The sequence below is a fragment of the Schistosoma haematobium genome, chromosome ZW (assembly GCF_000699445.3).
Source record: "Schistosoma haematobium chromosome ZW, whole genome shotgun sequence".
Classification (NCBI taxonomy): domain Eukaryota; kingdom Metazoa; phylum Platyhelminthes; class Trematoda; order Strigeidida; family Schistosomatidae; genus Schistosoma; species Schistosoma haematobium.
This window is the reverse complement of record NC_067195.1, coordinates 12841467-12854825: the sequence shown is the minus strand read 5'-3', so window position 1 is coordinate 12854825 and position 13359 is coordinate 12841467. Positions and strand designations below refer to the sequence as shown.

General features: G+C 36.4%; 1 protein-coding gene across 1 annotated transcript; it reads right to left on the bottom strand.

The window, feature by feature from the left end:
• Positions 1-162: 162 nt before the first annotated feature.
• On the bottom strand, positions 163-8824 carry MS3_00002803 (uncharacterized protein). The gene is made up of 5 exons (XM_051210435.1): positions 6440-8824; positions 4578-4675; positions 4427-4534; positions 4213-4393; positions 163-1208 (listed from the first exon to the last, which is right to left on the bottom strand). The coding sequence occupies exons 1-4, from the start codon at positions 6583-6585 to the stop codon at positions 4335-4337; spliced, it is 411 nt and encodes a 136-aa protein (XP_051070425.1). The 5' UTR covers positions 6586-8824; the 3' UTR covers positions 163-1208; positions 4213-4334.
• Positions 8825-13359: the final 4535 nt, after the last annotated feature.

Genomic DNA, 13359 nt, shown 5'->3' with positions numbered 1-13359 from the left:
AAGTAGGCACATTATAATTGTATACGGTAAAACAAATTTTCGATAATAACCTCTGAAGTGTTATACCAGTTCACTTTCTTATATACACCGTAAATCAAACTCTATCAGTTCGAACAAAATACGTACTAAAACTTACAAAAAACGTTTCATATTCTTAATGATATTGCATATAAACATTTCTTTCTACAAATGATCGATTTTATGTGATGATCAATCATAAGTAAATACGATACAACGAAAATGTTGGAACAAATATAACATAGACCCGTCATATAGCACAAATTAGCAAAAGCACGATTTGTATTGGATCATTAAAACAAGAATTATTAAGTATATCCAGTCAACAATTACTAACAGCTGGTTCTCAGTAATTTATAAAAACAAACAAAACTGAATTTTTGAGAAAAGTATTATACAGCATAAAAATATGAGTAGTTACTATGCAGAATAATCACTGATTGCTATTTAACCCCAAAAGGGGATTGTAAATTTGGAAATGCAGGTTAGACTAAATGATATGAATCTAAAACCAATAAGGATAATATTTTGTATAAAACTGTCTACTTTGTTACAATACCTACTTTAACATGTTTACTGAATAACAAAATCACTTTATGTAACCTATTCTAATTAGTATCCAACACATAATTCATTTAGTTCAGTTTAAATTCTCATATCATAAAGCACCTTACTATCTATTCATTTCAAAATCATCAAACCAGTAAATTTTTCAATTGTCTTTTACAAAAAAAGAACGAAGAATAAGACATTCAGATTTATGCAAAAACATTTCGAAACAATAAAATAAGTTCGGTAAAATACACGCATAAATGTTGCTACAAAAGATTAAAGTGAAGATAATACAAAGTGTACAAGATACAAATATCATGAGGTAAGTATTAAAAAACTATCAAACAGAAATCTGTCAAACTGTTAGGGTAGTCAGTTCTGACAATTACTATTCATTGTTTAAAAAAATACAAATATTTCATATATACATTTAATTTAATCACTATATTTTAAAAATTCCAGTAAAGAACGTTGTCGTTGTCTATTGTTGTTAGCAGATGAAGTCTTTTTCGATTGACTCTTTCTTTGGTTAGAATGTTTAATAGTTTGTTGTGATCTTCTTTCATACCTATTCACTTCTTGTGAATCTCGTTTACTGCTTCTTTTAATAAGTAAGTCGGTGCGTACATCCCCAACACCTAAGAATTAAAAAGTATGTATATCCATGATGAATTTTATTCAATGAATTGTTTGTTAAACAAACATAGAATTTAAAATATTAGAAAAAAAGGAAATGACAGAAATAATCACTCTTTTAAAAACAAGTCAAGTTATATTCAAACGGTATATTACGATTACGATACGTTCATGTTAGTGTATATTTATAATTTAACTAGTCTCAACTAGGAAAAACAAATAGAAAGACTCCTTACTGAAGTACACTTTAAAAACATCAGTTTATTGAATCATTTATTTAAATAAAGCGATAAGAAGAAGAACACGAAATTCATTATATTTTACGGCTTCTTATTAGCTTCTCATACAACTTTAATTTACATTATTAATATTACTATCAAAAATGTATATATACTGTACGTAATCAATGAAGTTTAGTTTGAAATCACATGAGAAACAAGAGATAATATATTTAACATAATAGATAAGATTGATTCAGATTTCGCATGTTGAGGACGAAGTTGTAGATTGTTGTGGATGCGGAGGAATAGACCAATAATTATCATGTTAAGTCCAATGGTGTCCTTGGACTTTAAATGGACATTTCCTACTGGTCGATATCTGTTCACTTGTTGAATATTGTACAGAATGTTGTTTTCTATTTTATGGTACGATGTGGTATGCTTGATTGGTATATAAACAAAGTATGTTTGAAATATAATGATTCATATCTCCGAGACTGTGGCTTGTGTTCTGGACTCAACTGACTGGGCTAGACAGGGAAGCGCAAACCAATCGAGACTCTAGGCCGTCCGTACGTGTTTACGTGTCACTGTAATCGATCGATAAATACGCTGTTCTCTAATCTCTTCAGTCAAGGACACAACAATTAGCACAGGGTAAAAAACGACAGCAACATAAAGCCATAACATAGATGATGATGAAGAGACGATCAATAAAAATATTGTTAATAAATATATGGTAATTAAGGCACCTAGTTGACATACAATTTAAATTAACATAGTGAGTGAATATCGGTGGAAATAGTCTTAAGTCAAAAAGTATAATAAACAGATAATTTAATTGACGAATGTTAAAATAATATAACTATTTTATCATGGTAATGAGAGGTTTACCACAATAGCTTTCTGTATACAAAAATCAGGTCAAAAGTGCTTGATGGCAGTAGCCCTTGCAAAGCGGAGTAAAAGTAGTGTTCACTGGTTGTTAATTATTTTAAGACTTTATAATCGCCACACTTTGTCATCTATTCATTAAATACCTAATAATAGCACTGGTGAATATTCTACATCCTTTCAAACACAACTTGAGCGAAATATTTTTCGAAAACCTTGTAGACGCCATTTTAATCATAGTCCTTCCCAAAGACTTGCTTCCGCAAGTACATGTAAATTCTAAAGATGGCCTTAGAAGGGAACTGACCAATTTTTGATTGATTTAAGGAAAATCTGTTCTATCTTTAAAATACTAGAACTGCAGGAAATCTTTTTTTAGCGCTGGTTTAGTACTCTTATCAATTCTACCTGAAATCTCCCTTTTGAATCACAGATGAAGACAGATTTATTGTTAACAATTGTGTTTGGGCCTTCCTGTACTTAATAAGAGACCTCTTTCTGTACTTTATAGGTCGAACACAAGCTCCTATTAAATGGGATTTAAACTAAAGTGTTTGTAACGGAAAGGACGAAAAGTATTATGACTTAAGTATTGCCTCGTCCATGAAGAATGAATTTATGTTATTCCGCAGATCTTGTTTTTCTCGCATTATCCAAGATATATATATCCTTCAGCTTTAATATGTTCAAAGTTTATTACAGTGGTTTTCCACTTAATATACATAAAAACTGGTACAACTAACTGGGCATTAAAAGCGAATGCACCATACAAGCAACAAACTAACGTTGTGAAGAAATGAGCATTTGTAGAAGAGATATTTTTTGGTCTTTTCCAGAAGTTTGTGAAATATACATAAAAGATGCCGTATTCAACCGAAACTTCCTTACGTGATCATCAGCATTTGAAATATGTACGCATGATAGAAATTCTAAAAATTTTTAGATATATTTCATAGGCTTTGTTTATTGAACCACCAGACCATAGATAGGTTGTATTATATATTTTAAAGAGAATTTGAAAGACTTGTAGAATATGTTCGCATGGTCACTGATATCGCAATATTGGATTCATTTATATTAGAATCCAAAAAATTGCGAAGATTCGCAGTTGAAGCAACCCCCACCGGAGGTATATGATCTGAACCAAATAGATTACTAGACATACTGTATTGAACGAATGAAAAATAAGTTTGGTCAATAGGTACTGGATTTGACTACTCGATAATTTCGGCATCATGGTCAATGTTTCGAGTTTTATCTAGGATTTCCTCGGGTCCCAGCTTTACGTCTAAGTGGGACTCATCAATGTTGTCGGTCGTTGATCAGTTATCTGATTCACAGAATACACAGATATTCCACAAGTCTTTCCAAACACTTAATACATCCTATCCATAGTCAGATGATGCAACAAACAAGTACTAAAAATTAACTCAATTTCGATCGAACGTACATGTTCTTAAATGCTGATGATCATATTACGAAGTTTCAACTGGTTATTACATCTTGCATATCGTACAAAGCCCCCTAGAAAAGCTTGGTCAACCAAGTATCTCAGATGAAACATGTCTCTTTTGGTCTAATTTTAATGTACTATTGAACTTAATAATAGAGTTACTGAGTTTAAACGTTATTTTGCATTTCATTCAAATGATGATATTGGTAATGAAGTATCCTGTGTATTCATTATAAATCCTGATCTAACATTCGCAAACATTCATGCTATACCTAAAATATCTACGTGTACAGGTAGATGCAGATTTACGCCAAGATATTATAGAAAGCCTTCAGAATCATAATGACCATATCACTGGAAACACTCGATTTGCATCAACCAGATTCAACTCTTAGGAGAATCAGAAGACGAAATAGACTACAATAAAATATCACCCACCTGAATCAGCCCATATAACAGGTAGATACTTTTCAAGAGCAGGGCTGATGAGCTGGGCGAACCAAGACATATCACATATCTGTACTCACATGCCGGTAGGTAAGAGATTGTAGCAAGGAACACTACATGTCTTTGTCTATGTCAGAGGGATATATATATGTATACCGATTGTTAATGTACACTTTATTCCAGTTAAGCAATTACACATTCTTACTCATTTCACATAGCGGGTTCGGGCTGACGAAAAGCAAGCATAAACACAGGGATAGAAAGATAGTTTGTTGTTGTTGCGGCAGTGATGATGGTGAGAGTACCGATAAACCTGTTGACAAGTGAACATAGGACAATACTATCTGAATTCTTACCACTAATTTTAACATTTTCTTCTGTGAATAAAGTCCTTGACCGTTTTTTTTTCAGACTAAACAATTTAGTTGGAGTTCCATGTTCGGAATAGCCGCTACTAAATTGGTGTAAAAAAAAGTCGGAAACATAATTCTGAAAAATCAATTCGCAACCTCACAAAGACACGAGTAGTTAATAAATATGGTATATATATATATATATATATATATATATAGGATGAAATGTGAGGTTGGCTGAGAGGTTCGAATCGTAAGTATTTGGTTATCAGCTGCCAATTTTAAGGGACTTAATAATATAAGTATCAAGCTCTCCACTTCTATGAGGTGCTCGAGATGAGACTTATAACAATATTTCTTGCTGCAAAATTTACCGGAATGAGTGAATACTTGATCACACAAATTAACTAACTGTCGTTCCGAGTAACTGTAGTGTTCACTTATGCAAATATACGGTTATCGAAGTATGTGAATATATGCTTTCCAGAGTTTGGGAAATACTGTGTGATTTGTCCAGTCTTTTGATCAATAGATATTTTCAATAATCAACTTTCTTTATTCAACAACAATGTTAAAAGTCTGAAACTTGCTGAAATACCAAAACCTAGCAATGAACACCACTGGTAAATGATATTGTCATTATTTAGTTACTTCAAAAAGTATCAAAACTGATTTAAATAACAGAATTCAAATTGATTAAATGAATAACTATCGCAGATCTTTCTTCTACTTAACGTCGAAATATCAGGAGCAGGTTCAAGTCAGAATTTGCGACAATTTACAAGATTTGAAAGTAAAATTGAAATTTTCCACTACAGTATTAAACATCGAAGCCATGTGTGTTTGAAAATCACTGATATATTATGAAAAGGCTAAAAACTCCACTAAACATGAATTGTTGAACATTTTTGCTTTCTTTCTCTGTTTTATTTTGTATCAGTATGATGTAATAGGGTTTGTATAAGGTTGAAAACAATGGAGATTGTTTTTCGATTAATCAAAATTGAAATATAGCAACTACAGTACGTTAGACATACCTTTTGGATATTTTATTTTCATGTCTTACAAACTTAAATGGAATAACGGAAACAAACATAAGATTACGCAAATGTTTTGAAGAAACAGTGGTTTGATCCTAAGAATATATTGCTTGAACCGCTTGTTTCTTGATATTTCCAATAGGAGCTGCTGTTTTATTTGCAATGCAAGTACATAGTCATAAACGCAACTAAGACATGAAATATCGTTAGAATTGAGAAACGCAGAACACTAGGTAAAGACAGAAACTGGTTGGTGAGGTAGTAAAACTTCATTGACTGAAGTGGTTAGGACAAGTAATATATGTCCTTAACTATCGCCTACTTCAACGCGCTAATTTAGGAGTAAGTTGTAAGAAAACTGAGAGACCAAACTAAGACGCAACATAAATTCATGAAGTTAATGACTATTAGATTGAGCAGTGTTGATAGGTGCAGATAATCTGGCTGAGGTCCACGCGTTTACAGTAACCAATAATTAGACACGTTGAGTGATATGACTCAGAATCAGCTGTAGTAGTGCAGATTTATCAACTTTTTGTCTTCCTTTACATCACAAACTATAAAATGATCCCATACTTCATATTTTTTCAAAAATTTTTTCTTGCACCATTTCGTATATGTCTAGTCTACATCCTACCACTGATATTATTACAACTACTATTCTGCTACTTGCCTTGCTAATTTCATCTCGTTGTACTAATGTGATGTTGCAACTTGAACCGGGCCAGGTTTTACGCTACTTATAGATGATTGATTTTAAACACATTCAGTATTTACAATATGAACATAATGATAGAAATATTAGTAATAATTTAACACACTTACTTAATGAATGATATATTGGATTGTGAATCCTCATTGACAACTTGCCAACATGGTAATGAACTGGTTTCATTAATGGAGTCAGCATAACTAACTAATGGAGAACAATGACCGCTAACCCATTCTAGGTTAGATTGATAATGAGACATGAAAGTTCGTTTAGGCTATAAAAGTAAGCAGTAAATAGCTAGATACTGATGAGAAAACTTGTCGTGAGGCAGTTGCATGCTGTTACCTAATGCAGCTGCCTTTTCCATCTCTCTTGCTTTCGGCTCCCAAATGCCCTGGTATGGCCGAGAGCGGGGTGGGTCCGCCCTCCCTCTCGAGATACTCTCACACGGCCATGTGTATACAGCCTCTGCCAGGGAAGTCCTACTCACTGCCTTCTCGTGGCGGGGGTGTTGTTTACGAAAATGAGACGACGAAAAGCAAATGTCCGGCGCTTTAACCGGATCCCAAACCAATGGTGCACATGGGCTCCAGTATCCTGCAGGAACAAATGGCGTATGAATCAATCGTTGGTCACCGGCTGCCATGGGACTGCATCTCCTCACGATGCTCCACTGCCTTGTGGGTTAGACCTATAGGTCAAAGGCTCGGGGTGTGGCCCCCTAAGATAACCATCTGCTTCGGTTTGGGCACCCGGGCAGTATCACAGCCCAAACGCAAATGATGAACTCTCTATATCTATGGAAACTACTTTTCTCGCTTCGAATAACAATCAAATGATTCAAATTATTATCATTACTATTATTGTGCCAGCTGGCGTCATCCCTCTGCATCTCAAGCCTGGACTCAGATTGATCACATCGCGATCAGCTACCGCTGGCGTGGTTGTGTACAAGACTGCCGCTCCTTTTGGAGTACCTATCTGGACTCTGATCATGCTTTGGTCTGCGCCAATCTTACCTTACTTTTCAGTGGCCAACGAAGTGACCGCCATCAACGGATTGATGTTAGCAAGCTGGTTGCAACTTCTGCTGCTAGTAAGTTACAAATCACCTGGCCCAGATGACTTACCTCCGGCTCTTTTTAAAGATGGTGGTGACTTTCTGACTAAGGAATTGACGACATTGTTTACAACGGTTTGGGAGCTAGAGAGTGTACCAATGTCATGGAATGAGTCGATAGTTGTCCCTATCTTTAAAAAGGGTTCACGTCGTTCCTGTAACAACTATCGGGGGATAAGTCTACTTCCGATTGCGTCCAAGCTATTGGCTTCCGTCATACTTCGTAGGTTGTTCAAAACCCGAGAAAGATTGACTTGCGGGGATCAGGTTGGTTTTCGTTCTGGTCGAGGATGTATTGATCATATCTTCACCCTCCGTCTAATGTTAGAACACCGCCATACTTATCAAAGGCCAACAATCGTAGTGTTTCTTGACATCACGGCTGCCCTCGATTCGTTAGACAGGACTGTTCTCTGGGATTTTCTATTGAAGAAGGGTGTGCCTGAGAAGTTTATTAACATCCTATAGGCCCTATATACAAACACCTCAGGTAGAGTGAGGGCATACAACCACCTTTCTCCATTCCTCCATTCGAGCAGTGGGGTTAGGCAGGGTTGCAAAATCTCACCATTCCTCTTCAACTTCGCCATCGACGACACTCTGGAAACAGTTCTGATGGATGCAAGTAATGGCGGTGGGAATCTGTTGCCTGGAGAAAGACTTCTCGACCTTGAGTATGTGGATGATATTGTCTTACTGAGTGATAATTCCCAAGGCATGCAATCCGCACTTAATCAGTTGGTAATCAGTGTCCATAGGTACGGTATGGGCTTTGCAGCTCCGAAGTGCAAAGTACTTTTACAAGACTGGCAGGATTCTAATCCTGTACTCACCCTGGATGGTGAGCAGATAGACGTAGTCGAGAAGTTCGTGTATCTGGGTAGCTGCATAAATGCTGGTGGTGGCGTGAGTGATGAGATCAATGCACGTATAGTGAAACCCAGAGCTGCTTATGCCAATCTGGGCCACCTTTGGCGCCTTCGTGATGTTAGTCTGGCTGTAAAAGGTCGGATCTACAACGCGTCGGTGAGAGCAGTTTTGCTCTATGCTTGTGAAACCTGACCTCTCCGAGTTGAGGATGTTAGACGACTTTCTGTGTCCGATCATCGTTGTCTCCGAAGGATTGCTGACATTCAGTGGCAACACCATGTTAGTAATGCAGAGGTTCGGCATCGTGTGTTCGGGCATAGAGACGATAATCCGATTAGTGTCACCATCTTGAAACACCGACTTCGGTGGCTTGGACATGTTCTACGAATGTCGTCCCAGAGAATTCCACGTTGTGCATTATTTGCGGACTCTGGGACTGGTTGTAAAAAGCGGAGAGGTGGTCAGTGTAAGACATGGTGTCGTGGTATAAAAGAAAGCTGCAAAGGGCTGGCTTGTGTTGGTCCTTCACGACTCCCTGGCTGGGGTCCGAGAGATGATGCAACACGGTGGCTAGAGACGTTATCAGATATGGCTCAGAATAGAAGCCAATGGTGATCCTGCTTTAACCTTTTACTTTCTTCATAAAAAGTGGTTGTGTCTTCCTTAACTGAAAGATTATTATTATTATTATTATTATTATTATTATTATTATTATTATTATTATTATTACTACCATACACTAGTCTGTGGTCGTTATTGTTCCCTTTCTTCTCTCTTATACGCACCTTACATTCTTTTTCTCTTCCCATTGTCATTGTTTTGTGTGGCGCATATATATCTGGTGCCCTCTTGTACCAATATTTATGTGTTCAAATAAGTAAACCGAAGTAGATGGTTTTCTTTGGGAGTCATATCCGGAGCCTTTGACCTTAAGGTTTAATCAACAAGGCAGTAGAGCAACGCCAGGAGATGCAGTCCCATGGTAGCCGATGACCAAAGATTGGTCCATACGCCACTTGTTCCTTCAGGATACTGAAGTCCATTGGTTTGGAATTAGGGTTTTTCAGCCCACCTAGGTAGACTCTCTGTGTCCACCAACCCGGTTAAAACGTCAGACATTCGCTTTTCGTCCTCTCAATTTCTTTAAAAAATACAACCCCGCGACGAGAAGGCATTGAGTAGGACTTCCCTGGCAGTGGTTGTATGCATGTGGCCAGGTGAAAGCATTTCGAGAGAGCTCCTCTCCCCACCAATGTACAGAAACGAATCAGGAAAGGTACAGAGAGTAACCTTTTGTTATCAGTGATATTCTGCAGACAATGAAAAAATTGTTGCATACTAATTATGGGGTATACATCATCAATGCATTGAGAACTGATGATGGACCACTGAGAATAAGCTGTACATAAAGATGAAGGTATCGGGGACTAAATGTCTAGCTGTACAATGGAAACACTACAGCATCATATGCTAATCGTTTTTATTTCTGATACAACAGAATGGTGTTAAACTGGCTATGGAGGTTTGTGTGTATGGTGATCCAATGCAGTTTCATGGTAGCCTGTGACTAGTATAGGTTAAGTCCTTGAGCCCATGGATAGCATTTATTTGGGAGTTAGGGTTTCGCAACTCTCTTAGGTGGTCATTCGTATCCACCAACGAGGTTTATGTGCCGGATATTCGTTTTCCTCCTTTCACTTTCGCCAATCAATAATTATGAAGAGACTTCAATTTGATCATTGGATAATGCCTTAGTTCAGCAATTTGTAATCATGTATACAACGCCTAAGCTACCTCGGCTGAGAATGTTGAGGACAGTTGTTTCTACAGAAACGTCCATATTTGGTAACAACATTTAAATCATCCTTAAAATAGACAGTAAATATGGAATTAGATTTTCAACAAGTGGTCCCATTAAAAAATTGGTTTTTCTGACTAAAACATATTTTACGTAAATCATTACAGTGTTTGCTGTACCAATCATTGATTAGTAAAAATAAAGATGAGGTCAGTTATGAGGCGACATAATAGGATAAAAAACGAATGTGTTGAAATAGGTAACTGTTAGAGCATTCTGTTTGTCTTCATAAGCTACGAGACAATGCAATCAAGTGGATTTAGACTCACAAATCCTTTATTCGAACAGTGTTAGACGATTGGAGGTAGTCGACAGGAAACCGTACTTAGGTTTTATGCCAGCTAACAGTCGTTAGCAAATTGCACCTGCAATCTTGAGGGAACTGATAGTTTCCATAAGATTCAAACAAGTGTCACTTAACTTTGCAGTCTGAAATATTACCGCCAAGCTATTCGGGTCATAACTGTGAGTGCTGGTCGAATTTCATCAATCAAATTGGAATGTGGCCACTACTCTAAGTGATTAAACATTGCATGCAGTACTTTGAGACGTTATGTGCTAAGAAGTTACAGACAGAAACATCAATAACTTTACGAGGCCATTATATTAAACAGTAACGTCAAAAAGTATTTTCAGAAGGGGTTTTGTGGAGATTTTAGAAATTTCACTGGTTGAAATCATGAGTCAATTGAAGCTAGACCACCATGGAAAACCTGGAAGCACTGGACGGCTGTTTTGTCCTAGTATGGGACTCCTCAGCAGTGCGCATCCACGACCTCGCCCCCTGCGAGATTCGAACCCACGACCTACTGGTTTCGCGCGCGAGCATTTAACCATTAGACCATTGAACCGGCCGGCATCCAACGGTGTTAATGTCTAACTTCAACCAATCCACGAAGTTGAGCCGCCGTACACCATTGGCCGTCCAGTGCTTCCAGGTTTTCCATGGTGATCTAGCTTCAACTGACTCATGAATTCAACCAGTGAAAAAGTATTTTGTTTAAAAATATCTGGTTGTATCTAAACAAATCACACGAGAATTCTACAAACCTTACTGGTGTAGAATCGTATTTATTACATGGTGAAATACAGTGTCAAGTATGTTATGTATAGATTCGAAGTCGAGCAGGTGAAGAAAAATATATATGTGCATCATTTACTTTAACTAGAACATACCATTGGAGGAAATTTATTCTCATCATTCATTTTAATTTGTGGAGAAATATGATCACTGGTAAATGGTGATGATTTGTTTACGATTGGTGTAGATGGAGACATAAACATTGGAAGCAGTTTACATGTACGACCATCGGTAGTTGGTGTATTAGACTTTTTCAAGTGATTCGGGGGTGTATTCGAACAATCGTTAAATGAATACGAACTATTTGTCGTTGACAATGAATTGGGATATTTAGTCGAAGCGATTTTCAGTCTTTCAGATTCAGTTACAAGTAATATACGTATGAGTTTAAAGGCTCCTCTACCTCGTAAACTTCCTCCTGCATGTAAGGGCTGGTACACAGGATAGAAAATAAGGAAAATTGACATTCAAATTGTAGACGAAATATAAAGTCGGATGAAAAATAAATAAGACTACACAATTGAGAGTCATACAGAATAAACTATTCGGAAATATTATTACTATTAACTCACTTACCAGGTGCAAATTTATGTACTTGATTTCGAGTCACACTTTGAGTCTGAGGGCTAGTGATACTACCTGGCTGTCTAAGATTAAAGTAGGTGGAACGGGATCCTAACCAGAGACGTATTGATTGAAGGTAGAACACCTTAACCACTGAGCCACTGTTCTATTTCAGAAGCATAGATCACCATGGAATTCTAAGGTGTAGTAATGCCGCTACAAATGGTCAGTCAGTCATAGACAACTTAAGAAGTAGGGATTAAAATACACATCGGTTTAATTTGCAATACCAATGTTAGCACAGGGAGGGTAAATTATCAGGGAGAACACGAAAAACCCTGTAATCATCAGCAACAGAAACTTCATTCAACTGTCTGTTGTTCAAATTATAAACTCGGCTAAATAAATCAAATTAGTTATCCTTTACTTCTAATTTTAAAATTGCTCTTACATATATGATCACAAAGTATTACAGCATAGAAATTTTCGAAATGTCAATTATTCAAACGTTTTAATGCAACTCACTTATTAAGTACAAGTCTGCATATTGTCTTTCAGACACACCGTTTTAGGGCTGACTGTAATATTTGGATACTCCACAATCATAGTTGGTGGGACGAGGTTTGAACTACCAATGTAAAGATGACAAACCAAGTGTTGCAAACCACTATGAAACTGTCTCACATTCAAAAATAAATAGACGGCTTCTTAACATGAACTCAAACATTAAAGATATCAAATACCAGAGAAATAACTGGTTATGTGTGCCATTTTTTAGGATCTATTTCATGCAAATCTGAACTTACTAGTGTCCGTTCTAAATGTTTACTTATTTTTAGGTTTGATTTGCTAAAACTTCCAACGCAATACAGTTTAACTAGTTCAACTAATAATCATCAGTTGTAAAAGATATTTTATATTTCATGAGATATTTATAATTTTCAAGATAGTAAACAAACTAACAGTTGAATACTCAAAAATGCATACGAAATATAATTTGCCAACTATCATAGGTTCATTCTATATTAAAAAGGTTTTTTGAATCATTTACACTGTTTTTCATTAACTGAAAGATTACATATCAACTGTAATTACATGATCTTGTCAAACCTGTGAAAACTATTTATTTATTTGAACACATAAATATTGGTACAAGAGGGCACCAGATATATATGCGCCACACAAAACAATGACAATGGGAAGAGAAAAAGAATGTAAGGTGCGTATAAGAGAGAAGAAAGGGAACAATAACGACCACAGACTAGTGTATGGTAGTGTAATAATAATAATAATAATAATAATAATAATAATAATCTTTCAGTTAAGGAAGACACAACCACTTTTTATGAAGAAAGTAAAAGGTTAAAGCAGGATCACCATTGGCTTCTATTCTGAGCCATATCTGATAACGTCTCTAGCCACCGTGTTGCATCATCTCTCGGACCCCAGCCAGGGAGTCGTGAAGGACCAACACAAGCCAGCCCTTTGCAGCTTTCTTTTATACCACGACACCATGTCTTACACTGACCACCTCTCCGCT

Excerpts from the sequence above, each read along its gene's own strand:
- MS3_00002803 (XM_051210435.1), bottom strand. The coding sequence starts at position 6,585 with ATGTCTCATTATCAATCTAACCTAGAATGGGTTAGCGGTCATTGTTCT. Across the intron at positions 4,535-4,577 it reads AGAAAATGTTAAAATTAGTG|GTTTATCGGTACTCTCACCA; the intron begins GTAAGAATTCAG and ends ACTTGTCAACAG. Across the intron at positions 4,394-4,426 it reads GAACCCGCTATGTGAAATGA|TGTACATTAACAATCGGTAT; the intron begins GTAAGAATGTGT and ends ACTGGAATAAAG.